General features: G+C 39.5%; 1 protein-coding gene across 4 annotated transcripts in view; it reads left to right on the plus strand.

The window, feature by feature from the left end:
• IL17REL (interleukin 17 receptor E like) overlaps positions 1-22,902 on the plus strand; it is a 132,167-nt gene that overhangs the window by 20,693 nt on the left and 88,572 nt on the right. For all 4 annotated transcript variants that reach the window (XM_072150698.1, XM_072150697.1, XM_072150699.1 and 1 more), the window contains exons 2-9: positions 390-417; positions 3,516-3,665; positions 4,340-4,446; positions 6,342-6,456; positions 10,409-10,453; positions 10,776-10,915; positions 11,151-11,222; positions 12,312-12,366. In XM_072150698.1, the coding sequence (XP_072006799.1) occupies positions 390-417; positions 3,516-3,665; positions 4,340-4,446; positions 6,342-6,456; positions 10,409-10,453; positions 10,776-10,915; positions 11,151-11,222; positions 12,312-12,366 (712 nt within the window). The remainder of the gene's footprint in view (positions 1-389; positions 418-3,515; positions 3,666-4,339; positions 4,447-6,341; positions 6,457-10,408; positions 10,454-10,775; positions 10,916-11,150; positions 11,223-12,311; positions 12,367-22,902) is intronic.

A 22,902-nucleotide genomic window follows, 5' to 3' on the forward strand; every position in this document is an offset into this window, starting at 1 on the left:
TTTAAATTCTTATTTGTTCCCTAGTCCTAGTGCAAGATGTATCTTTCATTTTTGAGACTTAGACAGCCTACTATATCTGAGGCACATATAGTAGGTACTGTAAGACTATAAATGTGATTAAAACATACTTTTTCTAGTGCAGGATTTTAATGTATATGCAGCATTATTTTAATAGCCATGACTTATTACCGTACTCATTTTGACAAAATACCACCTTAATTAAAACACTACGATTCATTCTATAAGTTTACGTTGTCTGTACAATTATATTCTAAAATCTGAAATCAGGATTATTTACACTGTAATGGCTTTTTACCTTAGGTGACAATTAGCAGTGACCTTCAAGTTTAATTATTAATATTCCTGTATTTGTGTGTGTTTGGTTTTAGGGAGTTCATTGCAAAAACAAACCATCATGTAAGTATATTTATTTCTTTGTTATTGATAACATCTAAATTGTCAAATAAACTAGGTAATCACCACCATTGAAGCTTATATTTTTGATTTGTTTTGTTCATTTTAATGTGATTTGTGAAAATGAAACATATACACTTATATGTTTTTGAATAATTTCCCAGGGCAGACCATTGCTGTGTATAACCACAAATAGGAATGTAAAACCTTTCCCTAGAGCATTTTCTTTATGAGATATGACGTGTATTAATTCTTCCTTTTTCAAAAAGGCATGAACTCATTTTATGGGTGTGGTGTGTCATGCTACTCTTATTATATTACCTTTTGCTCATTTGTTTGATCACATTGCGTACATGATAGCAGAAGAGGGAACTCCTGCTTTTGTCACAAGGTACTCTCAGCACGTCACACAGTTTTCATTACACTGAAAAATGCAGATAGGACAGCAGAGAGTCACCTATGTCAGTCACGTGACATGTAGTGATATTTATTGTTAATAAAATCCCTGCTCCTTTCAACTATGTTGTAATGGGTAATTCCTTCCATGGATTACATTACCAACTTAAATAGAAATTATTCTTACATAATTATTTTTACAGTTACTTTAATCTCTGATCGCCAGCATGGTACATTTGTTGATTTAGCATTCTTAAAATCCAGAAATTGCCAATTCAACATTTTGAAGAAGAGTAAGCATAATTACTTTTTTAAGCCTTAAAGGGGACCTGTCATCAAGAACTTACTGCATTTGTTGAAAAATTTAGTGCAGGTGTGGAAGCTTAAATCTGCCGCCTATCACCAGTAAAATAATTTGCCAAACTTTTTTTTGCCTCCGTCTATGTTGGCTCTACCCTCTGCCACTTAGCCCCACCCATTGGGTGTGAAATGGTGCGAAGATCTTCAGTTTTTCACACAGTGCACACTACTAAATTCACCATACAGTGAGAGAGACAGCATTCTGGTAAGGACAGGAAGTGGACTGGAAGAGGACTTCCTGTCTGCTCAGGCGAAGATTTGTCTGTGCATTTGTCTTTGACTTGGTTGTCTATAATTAATTCCATTTTTCTTTTATCTGAATTCATCAAGTGAGTCTATGTCTGTTGATATATTTGTTTTTTGTTTATTTTTGTCTCATAATATTGATTTTTTTCTCATTTGTCGCAAAATATTCTTTTTTTTGGCACACATGTTCCTTGATGTCTTGATATATCTGGTAGTCATTTTTCTCCTATTTCTAATCCAGGGGATGACTGAAGTCATTTTGTGCCAAAACATGCGCCTAAATGAAAATTTGCACCAAATCGCAAATCATCGCAAATCATCAGTTCAGTTTTGTGAAAACCAGTCGATGCAAATAATGAATGTGGCGTATTTTAAAGTGACAATGCACTGTCCTATGTTCATTCGGCACAGTGGAAAGTTGCAAAACAGCATTTGTACCACAATTGCGCCAATACAACGCCAAACATAGTAAAAAAGACAATGAGGAATTCCCCCCACTAAGTTAACAATCAAAAGAGGAAGGTGCGGTTCAGTTGCAGCCTGGGGAAAATGTGACTCTTCTTTTCAGAAGTGGACTCATGTCTACTCATTTGCATATCAGAAAAATGGCTGTAATTTAGGTATAGTGCCTCAGTGGCAGATCATGTTAGGTGATATGGGGAGGACTATTACCCCTGGTATTACCTGGTGTGAGGGATAACATTCTGGTGACGGGTCTTCTTTAACAACCTTTCAATACTTACATACTGTATAAGAAATGTAAAATGTACAGGTAAACTAAAAAAAAAAACTTTTTTAATTGGAAATTTAGTATCAGCAGCCCTATTATATTTTTTAACAGTGCATGTAATAGTGTTCACAATACAACCCAAGTGGGAATGGCGTAGATGAAAAGTAGCAATCTTCTGGTTCTGTGGCGTCAAGATTCAGAAGCAAGAGTCACAGGTGACTGGCTAAAAAGTGTCATATGACATAACACATACTCCACAAAAACAACCTGAATGTATTTATACTGCACACACTATTATCTTTAATAACGTTAATTATGTCCTTATTTTAATTGGTCTCACACAGACAGGTTCTTTTTTAAGAGTTGCCTATTGTACCACTGTACAGTGCATACCTGTCAGTTGTGACCTAATTGATTCTTACATCACATATAAACCATTTCTATATATACTTTAGAACCTATTAATTATTGAGTTCAGGTTTCAATTAGATGCATTGTAAACTGGTACATGATACCAAGCACATTCAACTTAGTCTATTACAACTGTTGTATATACTATAGAGATCACTGATTTTACTGCCATAGGTTTCCAGCTTTGCTGCAAGAAATTTTTCATCTTCCCTAGTCTACAATAAGTGCCATTATTGTGAACCAGAAACATTTATGGATAACAACAGCTAAGTCATAAAGTATTGGACTGCAGAAAATTAGGGCTGAAATAGCAGGACTGCCAATGCGGCACACATAAATCATGATATAGATTTTCATGGCCTTCAGCTGCATAGAAGCATGCAACCCTACATGCAATGGCAACCATTACTGTAAAGCATGGAGCAGTGGAAATGTGTCTCAAAGACAGATCTGGGTTTTGTAGAAGTCCAGAAAATACTACTGTATCTGCCATAATGCATAGTGCCTATAGTAAAATAGACAACCCTAGAGTAATGGTTATTTTATTTGTTTGGGCTAGACTCCTTTTTTACACGGAAGGTTAAAGGGGTATTTCTATTTCCATTTCAGCAAATAAATGTTAATTTTTGTATAATGAAAGGATATAAAATTTTCCAATATATTTTTGTATCAATTTCTCATGGTTTTCTGGATCTCTGCTTTCTGTCATTCTATAGAAAGCTTCATTGTTTACTTCCTGTAAACAGAAATCTGACCATGGTCACACATGTGTGCAGCTCGTTATAGCGACAAGGGGCCTCGACTTTACATTATTGCTCTTGGTTTTGGAATGGAATTTCTAACAAACATGTTTGATGGTCAAGTGTCAACATACGTTTTGAAATACAGACTATTATAGGATATAGGCATTACTACTGTATTAACGTTATGACATTGTCTTCTCTTCCTATATTCACAGATGATATATTTAACCTATTTTGCCGAACAGCCCCTCAATCATTGATACCTAATGTGTTGGATAATCTAGAGATAACTACAGTTATGAAGTGTCCACAACCTAATCGATGTTCACTTCATTTAGAAGTAATTGGAACAGTAATTCTTAATGGTATGAAATCAATATAATATTTTCTTTCACAATGTCTCTTGACCAGTATGCAAATAACTAAAGAAAACATTTTTAGACAATTCATACATGAAATGAATGTATCTTGTTTTGTGTCACAGTATACAATCGCAGTGAGCTAAATGAGCATTCCACTTCTACAGAAAGTTAGACTATGTTCACACCTTGTTTTTAGTACATTCTCTGCATGTCCACCAGTGATGCTCATGAACATATCCACAGACATATACCGGTAGATGGATGCATCCTTTCACCACTGTCTTATCAGTATCCAGCAGGAAATACCAGATGAAAAAGAGTAGTATAAAAAAGTATAAGCCCAGCAGAGACAATTAGAGGCTATGGGAGACAGATGCCAGTGTGGAGCATCCATCCCTGGCCTCAGCTGAATGTACACTGTCAGTGTGCTTCTGTGATGTAACTGTGCATAGGGAGACACCCTGAACATCAGCAGAAATAAGTCACTGCTTGTCACTAAAGCAGAGGATGTATCCCAATGTGTAAGGATACAGTGGAATACACTGTACTCTCCATTGCAAGGATACATAGGGAATCCTCACAACATACTTACAATGGAAAGATAAAAACTGGTGTGAATTTAGCATTAAACATGTGAATTAGTAAATATGTAATAACATTTTTCAGTATCTTTTTAGATTATGTCCGTGGGATAGAAATCTGTACCATGTCACTAAGCTCTCAGCAGAATCAGTGTATGCATGTGAGGTTTATAAAGATTAAAGGAAAGAAGTCTAAACATAAGGTAAATAAAAAACTTTTCTAGAATTGCATTTATGATGTGACCTTGACTAATCCTCTCACTTGTATGTGCAGTATATAGTTTTCTATTTCCCACTATATCAGTAAAACAACAACAAAATCACAGAAATGTGGAGCCTGCACCATTACCAACATGTGTGAGTGTACTATTTAAGGTAGACATATCTGTACAGTAGACAGGGGGTTTTCCTATGTAAAAAAATTACTTTATTTATATAGAGCACACAGATTACGCAACACTGCACAGAGCTTGCTAATCGGTCCCTGTCCACAATGGGGCTCACAATCTAATCAACCTTACAGTATGTTTTGGAGTATGGGAGGAAACCGGAGGAAACCCATGCAAGCACAGAGAGAACATCTCTTTGCAGATGTTGACCTGGATGGGACTTGAATCCAGGACCGCAGCGCTGCAGGTGTAACCAATGAGGCACCGTGCTGCCATACCTATGATCTAGATTATCATCTATTTTTACCTATCTACAGCATAAGTAATATCACTGAGCATCATCCTGCTAGAGATATGGTGAAGGAAATATGCAAATAGGTTTTCCAGGATCGGATAAGGAAAACATTGGCTCTTAAACTAAGTTGTAAGGCAGCCCCCTTAACCTGACTTTCAGGAAGCCAAATGACATGATGCAGGATTGAAGTCAAAGCAGTATATCTCAGTATACCAGATATGGTCTTACCTATGTACTGCCACGTCTTATAGTCTGTGGGGCCAGTGCTCAGATATTTTCCTCAGTCCCCAAACCTTTAATGAAAAATACTCTACTGTCTCTTTAAATGGGAGCATTCGATTCTGCTGATTGTTGGGAACAAAGTTTTTTCCCCCCACTTTTTTAGCTAAATGGTCACAAGCATAACCTGTTACATGGGGCAGAGAACTCTGGGAAGGAGAAAGGAATACCCTCAATGACATCTGCAGACCTGTAAACCAATCAGCCACCAGCAGGCTTATGTGATGTCATAGCCCTATAAAAACTGTCAGCCATTTGCAATCTCGGTCTGTAGCATCTAGCTGCTATTACTGTACTGTGCTGTAGCAATTTCTGCTTCAATCCCAGGGGGTGTGTTTAGGGGGATCTGTATACCCCAAATAGTATTTTTTTTTTGTTACTGAAGCCACTAGGGAGAAATCTGTTTCATATCCACACAGCTGCTGTAGTGATTTCTGCCCCTCACCCAGGGTGTGCGTTTAGGGAGTTTCGCTTTGTTTGTTGGCAAGTTCTGTTGCATGCATTGGGCTTAGCAATATTTTGGTGTATGAGATATTTTGTATTATTTTATTGGTACTGGTTCGCTCCATATATCTGGGTGCTGGTCAACAGATACCACCAGCAGTTACACACGTAGGAATAGTGTCCACTGACTATTGCGCCATTGTGTGTTTTGTATTTTTTTCCTTGTTCATAGGAGGAGAATCTTGCCATTTAACTGCTGCTATTAAAATAATTATTGTTTAAGAATAGCAACATCAAACTTTTGTTGCATCACAGTCTCTAATAGGATTTCACCTAATATGAGCAGAATCTTAACTTCTAAAAGAGTGTACCTTGTAATGAAGCTATTCCCAGTAACTTTTGAGGACAAGGCAGTGTGCTGCAGTTACTCATCATTTTATATTTACTGCATCAAATTGTTTAAAAATTATTTTTTCCTTTAAGGAAGTATCTCCTCTGTTCTTGTCAAACAGTATGGGGAATCCCAGTGATGACAAAAATTGGGAAGTAAATATGAAAGTAATCTAGTTTCTACTTGTCTAAAAACTGGCAAGCCAACACTCGTCATTAGCACTGGCAAGTGTAAGGCATAAAGTAAATAAAAGTCTATTTTTAAAAGATTTCATGATAAGTGTCTACATTCCAATTGCAGATACACGTCCAGGCTAACTGCTTTGAAGTGGGGGTTTCTGAGTATGTTTTTGTAACTATGAAGACAGTACCAGATTATTGTGGTATTAAAATAAGCAAAGAATATCATGTAGAAGGTAAGTCAATAGAATTATATTTTATTCAACAATTAAATAAACAATAGTTTCAGAATGGAAATTGATAAAGTACACCATGACAATTCTTTCTATGAGATGTGTATAAACTGGACTCATTCCAGTATGGGGGTATATGTCAATAAGTGAGTAGGCAAAAAGGTATGATATCACATGTCCACAGCCAACATAGAACACATACTAGACCTAAACAAACAGAAAGTAAAGGACCTACCATTATTTAAAAATATTATAGTAATGTAATTTAATATAATATTATATTATTAATATTATACAGTATCTCGTATATTATATATACTATAAAATATAGGTTTTTTTTGCCTGGTTCCTGATTGTCCCTGGACGGGATTCTCAGATATCAGTGCTGAGTAGAGCACACTACACACAGAGCACACTATGGTGCACCACTACAAGCCCACTATGATGCTGTGAGCTCTCCACTTTACCACACAGCTGGGATTTCCCTGCCCAAACTGCAGCTACATTTACCATGCTACCTGCAGCTGCTGTGATTGGTGGTGAGGATAGAGCAGTGATTTCAGATAGCCCTGCCCCCACATTGGAATCTGGGTGAGCAGTGAACAGCTGACAAGTGGGAAGTACAGCCCAGAGGGAGCAGGAAAGCAGAAGATGTCAGAACCGGTAGTAGTTGGTGGTGCTAAGAAGGGAAGGGTAGAAAGCCTGCGGGTGATTAAGACCTGGTCAGGTGAAACCAAACAGAGGTCAGGTGGTGTCAATAGGCGTGAGCCTGGGTCAGGAGGTGTGAACAGGAATAATGTGCATTCAGGAGGAGTGAGGAAAGATTATAATGTATGAGTAGTTGTCATGAGGCGAGACCTGATTTATGTGCAGGGGTCAGGAGGTATGAGCAGGTGGTATGGGAGATGGTCAAGAGTTGTGAGTAGGTGGTATGGGAAGGGATCAGGAGGCATTTGTGGGGGTCGGAAGGTATGTGCAAGGATCAGAATGTTTGACCAGGATATGATATACAGGAGTCAAGAGGTGTCAGCAGGTGGTATGAGAAGGGGTCAGTAGGTATTACCTGGGATCTGTAGGAATGATCAGGGGCCCGGAGGTTTGAGCGGGGGCCAGGAGGTTTGAATTGAGGCCAGGAGGTGTGAACAGGAGTCAGGAGGTATAACAGGGGTTAGAATGTATGAGCAGGAGAAATGGGCAGGGGTAAGGATGTATGTGAAGAAGGTATGGGCAGTGTTCAGGAAGTATTAGCAGAAGGTGTGTTCCAAGCAGAATAATACAACAGCCTGAATCAGGAGACATGATATTGTGATGTCACCACGCCTCATTCTGCACACCAAAAAGAAGCATTAGGAAGAAAGGGAGGTGAGCATTTAAAAAAAGGATTATACAGGCGGTGCCTAGGTTGTGTCTAGGATAGGCTATGTAGATTTGTTTTTAAGTTTCATTTAGGGCTCTTTCCCATTTAGGGCTCTTTGCGCATCATTGCGTTTTGTCTCCGTCGTGTCTTAGTTTTAGTTCTTTTTTGTCACTGTGATGTTTGTCTCTGTGTTCGCAAAATACTGAAGCTTTAACATTGCTTTGAAAACAACACAGCCTCATAAATAAAAAACAACAGATGTTAAAGGAAACCTACCACTTGAAGTGGCAGGTTTCCGATGGCAATACCGGGCACCAGCTCTGGGTGAGCTGGTGCCGGGGCTCATTTTTGTTAGTGTTTTAAACCGCGGTATCGCGGTTTAAAACACTTTTTAAACTTTATAGCGGGCGCAGGCAGGTACGCGCTTGGCGCTTACCGTGCGCGCGGCTACATAGGAAGTGAAGGAGAGCCGCGCGCATGGTAAGCGCCGAGCGCGTACCTGCCTGCGCCGGCTATAAAGTTTAAAAAGTGTTTTAAACCGCGATACCACGGTTTAAAACACTAACAAAAATAAGCGCCGGCACCAGCTCACCCTGAGCTGGTGCTCGGTATTGCCATCGGAAACCTGCCACTTCAAGTGGTAGGTTTCCTTTAAATAATTTTTTTGAGGATCCATAGACTTCTATTGCCATTTGTGATCCACATCAGTGAAAAAAATAGGACATGTTCCATAATCTTTTTCACGGACAACGGAGCAGTAAAAATACAAGTCCATGGAAATCACTGAACCAGAGATGTGAAATACAAAGCCAATATAAAAGAGCCCTAAGGCACAAATTCACTAAGACTTTGGTCAAATTTCCATTTAGTTTTTGACAAGGACTACAATGCCTTTAAGAAGTACAATCTGGCCAGTTGTATAACTATTTGGTAATATTTATACAAATTGTATAAAAAAATATATAATTTGTTTTTAGGCCTGCTTTCTCAGCACTTATATATTTATGCCTTCAATTAAATTACATGTAAAATCCATTAACGCTCTTGGATGGTGTAGATTTTAGTTTTGGCACAGGGACATCCCCTATAAGCTGCATCTAATTCCACCAGGGATCAGATGAACCCTCAATAAGCTTAATATTAATGTATTGTTTAGAGTGTTGTGAAGTAGATAACTTTTCACCTAGACCAAAGACTGCGATTCCCCAAAATAAGACTGTGTTTTATATACATTTTTGCTCCTAAAGAGGAACTAGGACCTATTTTCAGAGAATGTCTTACTTTTCCATGAACAAGAATTAAAATTTATGTAAAATATATTGTGACTCCATGTCCATGTACAATACTCTATGGTACATTTAACAATCTTTGAACAATTTATGAACAAAAAGCTAAATTTTTATTTAAAGGGAACCTGTCACCAGGTACCTAATTTTCACTAGCATGTCCATTACAATATAATTGTGTTATAACTTACCTGGCTTCCTGACAGAATTCTCTGTGTAGTCCCAGGGGTTGGCTTTGGTCTGGATGCATTTTAAAAAAAGACACTTTTGTACTCTTGTACAGCTTCTCCCTCCCCCACTGATGTCCTTTCGGCAGGCTGTGAGCTCTGTTCCGGTAAGTGAAGAAGCAGGAGGTAGGAGCTGTATAGGAGCACAAAGGTGGGGGTCTAAGAGCTGAGGAGTGCTCAGCACAGACCAGTCACATGTTTTGTTTTTTTAAATGCATCCAAACCAAAGCCAACTCTTGGGACTTAGCAGATGATTCTGCCCAGGTAATTAAAAACACACAATTATATAGTAATGCAAATGCATAAAGAAGGCAGAAAGTCATCTTTGCAATGCAGATGTGATGGGCTTTTGCAATCTGTATTTAGTGAAATTGAGATCCCTGGTGACAGGTTCCTTTTAAGAACCATTATGTCATCAACTTCTCTAACATCCTTATAACTTTCCAAACTCTGAATGCCATGCTGAATTTCCTGTGGCTCCATTTCTATTACAGTTCCACTTTCAACACTTTCCTTCAATGAGCACTTCTTGTCCATGTAGTTACTCGAGGACGTTTGCTATGATTTTATACTATAAATTCTTCACCCATGTGACAACCTCTTGCAGTATGTAAATGATCTACTAATGCTAATGTATATCATGGAGCTGTAGCAATGACTGCCGCTAGGTATTATTTTTAGGGAAGGCCTTTATAAGATTGAAAAATTGCACTAGGTCTTATATTTAGGGGTGTCTTATTTTCCAGGAATCAGGTTATAATTTGCTTTCCTAGGCCCAGGGTCGTAACTTGAGGGTGCGGTCGCAAAGACTTTGCACTGGGGCCCATCAGCTTCAAATACACCACTGCCTAGGCCTCTATGGGTCACTACAGGGTGGTTTGCTTGCATTACATATTTATACCACACATGCTTTCTTCAACTTCTCAATAGTTACACTCTTGCATAAGATACTTATATTTGCCATCACAACATTGCATTTCGCATAGAAACAAAATGACTTTCCAAGTTATAAGAAATGAAAGATTTGTATATGTAAGAGTTTATTATAACATTTGTGCTATAACATGTGTATGCTTTATTTCTAGACTGCAACAATAAAGATGTAGGAAAGAGCATACTTCCCTGTCTAAGTGAGTCACTATGTGCTGTTACTAAAGGCAAACAACCGTGCCTTAATTTCTTAATAAGTAAAAGCATCAAATCAAATATCAAGATGATTAAAGTAATTTAATATATTGCTGATTTGTAATATGCTTACCAAAAAATTAATGATCCTTGTAACCACTACTATGCGGTCACCTGATGACTATATGATGACTATACACATGAATGTGAACTTTTACCTCTGGAATGAGTTTCATGAATGACTCCCACCGATATTGTATATTTCTGTAGTTTCTGAATTACTCCCACATGAATTGAAAATAATGGAAACATTTGTTCTTATTTTAGCTGGGAAATTACAGTATGAAATAAATGAAGAAAAGAAAAATATAATTGTTTCTGTCTCAAATATTCCGGAAGAATATGATTACAATGTACGCCTGTGTTTAAAGCGTTTCAGCTGTCATGACACTGGAGCTCATGCCTTGGTTAGTAGCACATGGGTCGTGTAGGAATTGGAGCTCTCTGTTACTCTACAGCCACTTCTGTCTACTTGCTTGCTGAAATGCCTGATAAATGTAATGGCTAAAGAGATATGTGATTAGAAGAGGGTGTCCTTATGCTGTTCCCGCCTCTACCGTCAGGAAGTTTACCTCTGATCTTTATCATGATTGTTATTTTTATGTTCCTTTTATGTACATTTTTTCAATTTTGTGTTTACAGATTAAAAAGAACAACTCCACAAAGTCAGTCATATTGGAATATTCTGAAATATTGCCTTGTTTGTGCATTGAGGTAATTTTTGGCATAAAATAATTTAATACATATGAATTTTTACTAAGCAATATTTTATTTCAATCGTCAACTATAACACTAATTCATCTAGTTTATTTCCTTTCTTTATACAATTTATGTACAGTATGTGCTACAAAAATCCCACTCATCCCACCTATTCTATTACCCTCAAATGTCTTTTACCACTGATGCAGAAACATATCTTCTTTAATTCCTGAGTTGAGTGGTTTTGCTCAAAAATCAATTATAAAATTCAGGACCTTGGGAAAGCTGGTTGCATGCTGGCTGCTGCACATAAACACATTACAGAGCTTCCTGAACTGTCCAGACAGGACTAATCAACCTGACCTGGATGACTCATACACAGCAACTAGGGGAAGATGCAGCGATTGATTACTTCTGCCTATCAGGATCAACACAGTGATTACGTATTCTCGGCCTATGCTAGGCAGAACAAGGCCGAAGCAGTGCATAATTAGGGTGAGGAGAGCGCCGGGACAGCCAAAGGAGTGACCTGGCATTAATTTTGAATGGCCTTATTGCCCACTGTACGAGGTCAGAGCATGTGACATGTCCTCTCTTGTTCTGGATGTACTGCACAGCCACCCGGCTTCCTATAGAGGGGGTATGGTTGAGGAGCGTCCATCGTTAACCATACCAGTACACCCAGGTATGGCCAGGTTAACAGACAGCCCTGTGTACAGGGCCTTACACTTATCACATATTGCTCCCATATAACTCTGCAGTGGCTTGGTATATTATATATATTGCGGTAATTCTACTTCTGTCCTCCAATGATCTGATTATATGAAATGTACTCAGTCTTTTGGTTTCTGCTGCAAAGACTTAGCATATTTATTATTAGTTCTACATCTCTGTGATCCATTGGTGTACATCACAATTATTAACTCTGACCAGTGTGTAAAATGACAGTCTTATTGAGTGACCCCTGTTATTTCTCCTCATACTATATGATTTGGTACATCATTCATATTCCTTCTTTTGTTTATCTGTTGTATAAAGATATAGTGATATAATAGAATTAATAGTTATAAGTAATTGTTAATAATGGCATTTTTATACTTCAAGGGATGGCCACTGTTTCCTGATTCAAGAAGAGTAAGGATTTGTCCTTTTCAAAATGGCAAGTATGAAGCTTGAGCCCTATTTAAAATGGTTTACTATGGTGTTCCTGCTATTCAGAGTACATGTCACGTGGTTTTGTTATACTAAGAAATATATATCACGAATGAAAGTGCTCATTCACTATCCTATATCATAGCCTTAAAGGAATGTTCCCTTTGCTGCAATTTCATGTTGTTATTTGTATGATAAGTAAAAGCACAGCACTGGGGTAACACAACTGCTCCCCACAGTCACCAATCGGTCACCCCACGGTCACCAATCGGAATCTTAGTATATAATGAAGGTTATACAGACAGAAATAATATTTCAGCTTATGTTAGATTTATTTTTGTATTCACTCATTTTGCATTCCAATGTATGATGGATCCAGTATACAGTAGTATTTGATCAGAGACTTTAAAAGTTCTAAACATCCAGCATGCAGCAGCTTGATTTATTTATCTTATTTATCACTTTTGACTTTCAAGTAAAACATGCTGCTTACAGGCCTGGACTGGCCCACAGGTGAACAGTTGGTTTAACCAATGCACCCCAGAGCTAGGTTATCCCTCAGATCCTGCATGAGTAGTGAAATAGGATCTTTGACATTCTTTTAAAGGACCTCTATCACCAGGATGAAGGATTGTAAACCAAGCACACTTACATACTAGTGTATGTTTTCTTTAAAGGGGTATTCCCATTTCAGCAAGTTATTGATATTGTTTAAATAATGAAAAGTTATTATCCAATATACTTTCTGTATCAATTCCTCACGATTTTATAGATCTCTGCTTGCTGTCCTGCTATAGAAAGCTGCATTATGTATTTCAAGCGGACAGAAATCTAACCATAGTCACACAGGTGCACGGCTCGCTATATCACACAGCTGTGCTTATTCTCTATGTTACTAATGAGATGTGCACCTGTGTGACCATGGTCAGATTTCTGTCCACTGGAAACATAGAAGCTCCCTCCTGCCTGCGGCTCTATCCTCCTCTTTCCTCATGCTCAATTCTGCTGTTTGGTGTTTTGGAGAACCTCCCCTTAAGGGGAGTGGGAGCTGTGTTAAAAAATTGCACTCCTGAGTAACTATATCTGGTTCAGTGGCACTTTCAAACACAATCCTCATGGGAAATTTAAGCAAAGATTCTCCTCTTTAAAATGACACAACCTGGAGCACATTTACTTACCCATCCGCTGACGCACAGTGGGGCTTATTTACTAAGGGACTGCGGACGCACTTTCCGATGTTTGACAGGTATTTGACAGGGGATTGTGTGGCACATGATTGGATTTTGGCGCAGATGCGCTAGCTTTCATGCAACAGAAATCGGGGGCGGGCTGTCTGACGATCCAACTGATTCGGACTGTGCGTGGGATTTAACTTTCAAAGTGTGTCGCAAGACCGAGCGCTTACATGCACCAGGAAGAAGAAGGAGAACTCCGTCAGACCTGAGCGGGGAAGCGACACATATTGGGCGCACAATCTTAGTGAATCATGGCACAGTGCATTATTAGCGGACGTATATAAACAGTGCCTGCCCCCCAGTATATAGCCAGTGCCTGCACCCCCAGTATATAGCCAGTCCCTCCCCCCTGTATATAGCCAGTGCCTGCCCCACAGTATATAGCCAGTGTCTGCCCCACAGTACATAGCCAGTGCCTTCCCCCAGTATATAGCCAGTGCCTGCCCCACAGTATATAGCCAGTCCCTCCATATAAAGCCAGTGCCTGCTGCTGTATATAGGCAGTGCCTGCGCCCCCTTATATAGCTAGCAGCTCTGCCCTGACACCCCCCGCGGGTCCTCTTCTGTCTTCAGCTCAAGCTCTGTCTCCTTAGCTCCCCGCACGGTCCTGTCACACACACCAAGACGTCAGCAGCTCATAGTGTGTGCCGATTATGGACCAGCATGGGGCATTGGAAAGGTGAGTAGAGATTTTTCTTTCATTGACTCGAGTATAACCGAAGTTAGGGCTTTTAAGCTTTTTTCAGCTTATACTTGAGTATATATGTTATATCTGTAATAGAGGCTGGGTTCACATCTTCTTTTGTGTATACGGTCAGCATATATGTCAGGAAAACTCCTGAAGTATACGCTTAGTGTATACATTGACATAAACTGGCAGATGGAGGCATAGTTATTGCCTCTGCCTGTCATATCCGCTGACAAAGGCAGGATGGAAAGACGTAGCAAGCCGTGCCCTTGCATCTCTCTCCCTCCTGCTGTGCAATATATGCTGTGCTCAGTGGAGGCAATAGAAGCCTATGGGGAGCAGATGCAATGTATTGCACCTCTCCTCAAGGTGCGCTAAGCACATACATGGCTCAGTAGGAGGGAGGATATTGGTGATGTCACTGTCCATATAAAGACAACAGGGTTTTTTATCGTGCACTGGCGTATAATAGCCCCGCTGCTGCTCTGAATACATCATGTACATCATTTTCAGGTATGAAAATTTGCTGGCAGCAGTGACGAAAGCCCTGCGGTTGCCCACTCCCCGCAAGCCAAGCCCACCCTCCGGCCAAGCCCACCCTCCGGCCACGCTAGGTGGCGGAAAGGGGAAAATAGTCAGAAATGCTAGCTATCAGGTAGCATTTGCGAATAATTTTTCCTATATACATCACTGGGGAAACACCCCATATTCAGGGTGGAGGAGGGGTCCCCGAGTGGCGTATCCCACTGTATAAGCAGTCTTCAGAAAAAATATGATGAAAAAATGTTATGTGAACCCAACCATAGACTGTTTTACTGTAGCAGCTAGTATCTCATAAATGAATTGTGATTATAAATGCTTATTATACATAGACAAAGTCAAAAGCTGATACTTCAAGCCATATTTTATTATTTTTGACATTATTACTGTGAGCCCTCTCCATGCACCGGGACCCAACGACTAGTACGTTGCTCATCGGTAAGGGGTTAATAGTTTTTTTTACAGATTATTTTAGTTGGGGCACCAGTTTGCAAACAACATATATAATATGTATATCTATACATTGGTTGGTTGGTTGGAAAGGTATGAGGAGATCCATGAGAGGGCACGGTCAGTGATACCAAGAGAACAAAGTGTCTGCAGCAGTAGAGAATGGTCAACAGTGTCAAAGGCAGAGGACAGATCAAGAAGGAGGAGAACAGAGTAGTGATATTTTGCCTTGGCTGATAGTAGGTCATCAGAAACTTTGGTCAGGCCAGTCTCAGCAGAGTGATTGGGTCAAAAACCAGATTGTAGTTTGCCATGGAGAAAGTTGGATGAGAGGGAGGAAGATAATTCTAGGTGGACATGTTCTTCCAGGAGTTTTGAGGCAAAAGGAAGTAGTGAAATAGGGTGATAGTACAGCATAGCAGATGTGTCCAGACAGTGGCGTAACTAGAAGCTGATGGGCCCCAGTGCAAAGTCTTTGCAAGGCTCCCGACTATAATGTATGTTTTATAGTACTAGCCTTCTCATATTGGAAAGTGACACCTTATAGGCCCCCTAAACCTCCTGGGCCCAGTTGCGATCGCACCCTCTGCACCCCCTCAAGTTACGCCCTATGTCCAGAGATGGCTTCTTTAGGATGGGTGTGATGGTTGCATATTTAAAGGAGGATGGAACAATACTAGTGTATACAGAAAGGTTAAAGAGATGACTTAGGGCTGGAATGAGCAGAATTGGGTCAAGTGCACAAGTGGTGAGATGTGAGCTTGACAGCATAGAGGAAACTTTCTCGTCAGTAAGGGCAGAGTAAGTGAGGCAAATTCCTCAGCTGAAATGAGAGAGGTTGGGGAGAGATCAGGAAGACATAGAAGGGAATCTAAGGTAGAAAATAGTTTTTTGGGGTTGTGAGATAAACAAAGATATAAGATAGATGAAGTAATACTGTTTGGCAGATGCAAGTGCAGATTTGTAGGTGAAGACCACCTGCTTGTATGACAGAAAGTCTTCCTTCGAGAGGGATTTCTTCCAACGCCGTTCAGTGTTCCTGGCTCTTCAAAAGAAACTTCCTGTAATCAGGAGGGTTTTGGTGATGTCACTGTCCATATAAAGACAACAGGGTTTTTTATCGTGCACTGGCGTATAATAGCCCCGCTGCTGCTCTGAATACATCATGTACATCATTTTCAGGTATGAAAATTTGCTGGCAGCAGTGACGAAAGCCCTGCGGTTGCCCACTCCCCGCAAGCCAAGCCCACCCTCCGGCCACGCTAGGTGGCGGAAAGGGGAAAATAGTCAGAAATGCTAGCTATCAGGTAGCATTTGCGAATAATTTTTCCTATATACATCACTGGGGAAACACCCCATATTCAGGGTGGAGGAGGGGTCCCCGAGTGGCGTATCCCACTGTATAAGCAGTCTTCAGAAAAAATATGATGAAAAAATGTTATGTGAACCCAACCATAGACTGTTTTACTGTAGCAGCTAGTATCTCATAAATGAATTGTGATTATAAATGCTTATTATACATAGACAAAGTCAAAAGCTGATACTTCAAGCCATATTTTATTATTTTTGACATTATTACTGTGAGCCCTCTCCATGCACCGGGACCCAACGACTAGTACGTTGCTCATCGGTAAGGGGTTAATAGTTTTTTTACAGATTATTTTAGTTGGGGCACCAGTTTGCAAACAACATATATAATATGTATATCTATACATTGGTTGGTTGGTTGGAAAGGTATGAGGAGATCCATGAGAGGGCACGGTCAGTGATACCAAGAGAACAAAGTGTCTGCAGCAGTAGAGAATGGTCAACAGTGTCAAAGGCAGAGGACAGATCAAGAAGGAGGAGAACAGAGTAGTGATATTTTGCCTTGGCTGATAGTAGGTCATCAGAAACTTTGGTCAGGCCAGTCTCAGCAGAGTGATTGGGTCAAAAACCAGATTGTAGTTTGCCATGGAGAAAGTTGGATGAGAGGGAGGAAGATAATTCTAGGTGGACATGTTCTTCCAGGAGTTTTGAGGCAAAAGGAAGTAGTGAAATAGGGTGATAGTACAGCATAGCAGATGTGTCCAGACAGTGGCGTAACTAGAAGCTGATGGGCCCCAGTGCAAAGTCTTTGCAAGGCTCCCGACTATAATGTATGTTTTATAGTACTAGCCTTCTCATATTGGAAAGTGACACCTTATAGGCCCCCTAAACCTCCTGGGCCCAGTTGCGATCGCACCCTCTGCACCCCCTCAAGTTACGCCCTATGTCCAGAGATGGCTTCTTTAGGATGGGTGTGATGGTTGCATATTTAAAGGAGGATGGAACAATATTAGTGTATACAGAAAGGTTAAAGAGATGACTTAGGGCTGGAATGAGCAGAATTGGGTCAAGTGCACAAGTGGTGAGATGTGAGCTTGACAGCATAGAGGAAACTTTCTCGTCAGTAAGGGCAGAGTAAGTGAGGCAAATTCCTCAGCTGAAATGAGAGAGGTTGGGGAGAGATCAGGAAGACATAGAAGGGAATCTAAGGTAGAAAATAGTTTTTTGGGGTTGTGAGATAAACAAAGATATAAGATAGATGAAGTAATACTGTTTGGCAGATGCAAGTGCAGATTTGTAGGTGAAGACCACCTGCTTGTATGACAGAAAGTCTTCCTTCGAGAGGGATTTCTTCCAACGCCGTTCAGTGTTCCTGGCTCTTCAAAAGAAACTTCCTGTAATCAGGAGGGTTTTTATCCCAGTTTATTTTAGGTTTATTTTAGATCATCTTTAATCACTTTTATGGTCATTTTTAATGCAATAAATGTAGATGTCTATTTTGTCTAAAGGAGGTTCCAGAATATTTACTTTTGTTTACACAACCAAAATGTTTTAACTCCCCATCTTCATTTTTGTTTATATGGAAAAGAAGATTTAATATTTTCAAATAGTGTCACTGACATGACAACTTCTGTTGAATGTAGGAATTAAAGTTTCAGTATCAAAATTTATGTGTATCAAAATTATCAAAATTTATCAAAAGTATCAAAATTTATGTATGAAAAAGCACACAAAGCCTGCATTGATGTATCTGGGGCTCCTGTGCATCATTACGAAAATATAAACATAAAAAAGTTTTCAAAGTAGAACGCACTGTCTGCAGTCTACATATTATACTCTTAGGCCCCTTCCACACTGGCGTTTTTCACGCGCGAGTTCTGCGCGTGCATTTGAAGCGCAGAACTTGCATTGCACTCTGTCCCATTGTATTCAATGGGTCTTTCTTCATTAGCGTTGGTTTTCACGCGCGTGCTTGCGTTCGTTTTCACGCGCGTCAAAATCGCAGCATGCTCTACTTTTGCGTGTCACGCGTGTTTTTCACGCCCCATTCAAGTCTATGGAGATGCATCAAGAACGCATTGCACTCGCAATCATTGCAAGTGCAATGCGAGTGCAATGCGTTTTAAACGTAAGGGTTGCTAGGTGACCAGAATAACAGTATTTCCCCTGCTCGAGAACGATCATTTAATTTAAAAAACACAATGAAGAACAGTGAAGAATAGAATAAAAACAGTGAACACAGTGAACACAGTGAACACTGGATCATTTAAGAGAAAAACACAGTGCAGAACACAGTGCAGAATAGATTACAGATGTTCGGCACATCTGCTTACTTGTCGGGAGATACGCGCGGAACGGTGCTCCCAAAATAGCATGTGAAGAACAATATATATGTGTGAAGAACACATTGCAGATGTATTTAAACATCTGCAATGTGTTCTTAACACACATATATATTGTTCTTCACATGCTATTTTGGGCGCACCGTTCCGCGCGTATCTCCCGACAAGTAAGCAGATGTGCCGAACATATGTAATCTATTCTGCACTGTGTTCTGCACTGTGTTTTTCTCTTAAATGATCCTGTGTTCACTGTTTTTATTCTATTCTTCACTGTTCTTCACATCTGCTAACTTGTCGGGAGATAATATACACGGGGAACAGTGAAGAATAGATCGCAGATGTTTGCAACTTATCAGAAGACATTATTTTTCAATTAAATAACACATTTTAATCCCAAACCATGGTCCCTTTGAAAAATGCTCGAGTCTCCCATTGACTCGCGCGTAAAAAACGCGCCGAAAACGCAAAAAAAACGCTAACAACACGTGCATGAAAAACGCAAAAACGCTAATTACTCCAAGGAAAAATGGAACAAAAACGCAGCCAAAAACGTCAGTTTTTCACGCATTGCACTCTGACGTGAAATGCAACGCTAGTGTGGAAGGGGCCTAAGAATGGAGATATGATGAAGTGGCCAAATTTGAAGCTGCACTACTGTATCATTATTCCCCCAGTTTGACAGTAATCCACAGTAGCATTAATGTATAATAGAACTTAAAAAATAATTAATAGTTCATCAACTATGACAAAGAGTTACATTGTCATGCTTAAACATGAATCTTACAGAATACATATGGAAATTTGTTATATTTATGTGTTGTGTGATTAGCCTGTAGTCAAATTGTCATATTTGCTTAAATCTTATAACATAGTTCTTATAGACAGTGCTATCCATTGTTAAGTGCACTGTATTTTGTCTGTATTATAGTCTTTTTATGACATGATTATAGTCCTCCTATAACATGATTCATTCTGGCCATAATGGGATATTTTTAGCTGTTTACATGTGTTCTATATACGATAAGCATTTTGTAATTTTTAATAAAGTCATGCATATGTACTAAATATAGCATTGACACACTTTTAAACAAAACTACATTCCTTTTTTTCTAGAACTTCTTCATATTTTACAGATTTAACATCTGACCTACATAGAGAACTATATACTATATATGTTGGTTGACATAAATAATCTTGCCATTTTGACATACAGGGGCACATTTATTAAACTGGCTGTGCTATTTTTCAGGCACAATTTGCACATCAATACATGTTCTAAATGCTTGCACCTGTAATTATGTTGTGCCTGTGCCAATTTTGAGTCATGGCTGCACTGTGTCCGTCATGACACAAAACTCTGCACTTAAAGGTGCTTTACAGTGCCAATTCGCACTGGGCGCTGCATTTATGTCTAAAGTCCAACATATTTGTGGCGCATGTCTGTTAAACTGAGTGCACCTAAATAAACTGGTGCGCTCAGTTTATGCACAACCGGCGTGTTCAGGGGGCGCCAGATTATTGAAGACCATGTCCTGGTTCTGGACACAATTATGGATTTCTGTATTATGGAAGTCCAGCTACATGGGCGCTGCATAACATACTGTGATGTACTGCACATCCATGCATTCATGATTGCATGAGATTAGCTAGGAAAAAAGGGTTAAAAAGAGTTATTAAGTAGTTATTACATATATTTATTACTATATTAAACATTGCAATCTGATGTGGTAATGTGTTTCCTCATTTTAAGCAAATACATTTTAGAACATTGATCTGTAGAGTAACGTTTCCTCTTATTTTAGGTGGAAGTAATGTGACAGATGCTGTGAATTTCATCCTCCCTGAATCACACCTGTGTACCTGACTGAAGTTGTTTGTGCATTTTTTTTACCTCTGTACAAAGTTGTAAATAATAGACTTTTATACCAGAATAGTTTGAATAAATTGTTACAATATAAATTTGACAAGTTCTTTTTATTCATTAATTTATAATTAGTAGACGTAAACTTGTGCTCACAACTTTACACTGTGTACGATAATCAGAATTTTCAACATGTGATAGCTGGTTGAAGGCTTTTCTTTGGGAGTCTACTATGAACTTCATATTTGAGTACTCCTCTAAGTGTCCCAAACATGTCCATTTCTGGAGACTCTGATGATCATTTCATGGCCTTCTGGTTATTCATTTCAAGCAACTGAAGACTAGACTCAGGCCTCTTGCACACTAGCGTTGCGTTTCACGTCAGGGTGCAATGCGTGAAAAACTGACGTTTTGGCTGCGTTTTTGTTTCATTTTTGTTCACGTTTTTTTGCGTTTTCGGTGCGTTTTTCACGCGCGTTTTTTTAAGTCAATGGGACTTTTTCAAAGGGACCAAGGTTCGGGAATAAAATGTTTTATTTAATTGAAAAATAATGTCTTCTGATAAGTTGCAAACATCTGCGATCTATTCTTCACTGTTCCGCGCGCGTATATTATCTCCCGACAAGTTAGCAGATGTGAAGAACAGTGAAGAATAGAATAAAAACAGTGAACACAGTGAACAAAGGATCATTTAAGATAAAAACACAGTGCAGAACACAGTGCAGAATAGATTACAGATGTTCGGCACATCTGCTTACTTGTCGGGAGATACGCGCGGAGCGGTGCGAACAAAATAGCATGTGAAGAACAATATATATGTGTGTAAAGAACACATTGCAGATGTTTCCATACATCTGCAATGTCTTCTTCACACATATATATTGTTCTTCACATGCTATTTTGGCCGCACCGCTCCGCGCGTATCTCCCGACAAGTAAGCAGATGTGCCGAACATCTGTAATCTATTCTGCACTGTGTTCTGCACTGTGTTTTTATCTTAAATGATCCTGTGTTCACTGTTTTTATTCTATTCTTCACTGTTCTTCATTGTGTTTTTTTAATTAAATGATCGTTCGCGAGCAGGGGAAATACTGTTATACTGGTCACCTAGCAACCCTTACGTTTAAAACGCATTGCACTCGCATTGCACTTGCAATGTTTGCGAGTGCAATGCGTTTTTGATACGTCCCCATAGACTTGAATGGGGGGTGAAAAATGCGCGTGAATCGCAAAAATAGAGCATGATGCGATTTTGACGCGCGTGCAAACGAACGCAAGCACGCGCGTTGAAAACCACGCAAATGGAGAAAGACCCATTGAATACAATGGGACAGAGTGCAATGCGAGTTCTGAGCGTCAAATGCACGCGCAGAACTCGCGCGTGAAAAACGCCAGTGGAGAAGGGGCCTTAAACTTTTTAGAATATTTTTTATTGTGAAAAGTCCTCTGTGTGCTATGGGTTACTTCCAGGCAGTTAAATAAAAAATCTGTTCCAATGTGTGTAGAATATAAGTTCCAATAGATGTAGATCTGAGGCTGCAAACCACAGAGACGTTAATCTTCCTCCAAGAGTTAGACCTCCAAATTGAAAAACACCGTACAGACTCTGCGGCTATGCTGCATTACCCTTTTTGACAAATCTTTCCTTTGGGCGCGTTCACATGTTCGTGTTATCAATCGCATGCGTTTCCTGCTAAACGCTAACGGAACGTGTGAACGCGCCCTCAAAGTCCCAACTTCACCAGGTTATTATTTTCAGAAACATTGAATGCACATAGCACATGACCTGGAAGAAGCCAGTACTGAAGGCGAAACCCAGAGTCACAGGAAATTGCCATTGTTGTGATTTTATGAAAATCCCTTTTACATCTTATGATCTGTAAGTAGAAAAATAAAAGGATACACTGTTTTTATCAAATGGAACTATGCTATGTGTTTTCAATGTTTTTGACAACCTGGTGAAGTTGGGACTCCACATGGGAGATCATGTAACACAGCACACCTAGTCTGTATGGTGTTTCATCCATGTTGATGTGTTTCAGATGTTGGATGCAGCCTCATGCCTACATCAATTGGAACTTTTTACCGGACTTGTAAATCTGAGTGCTCCCCAGAGCAA

Source organism: Engystomops pustulosus, chromosome 4 (assembly GCF_040894005.1).
Source record: "Engystomops pustulosus chromosome 4, aEngPut4.maternal, whole genome shotgun sequence".
NCBI lineage: Eukaryota > Metazoa > Chordata > Amphibia > Anura > Leptodactylidae > Engystomops > Engystomops pustulosus.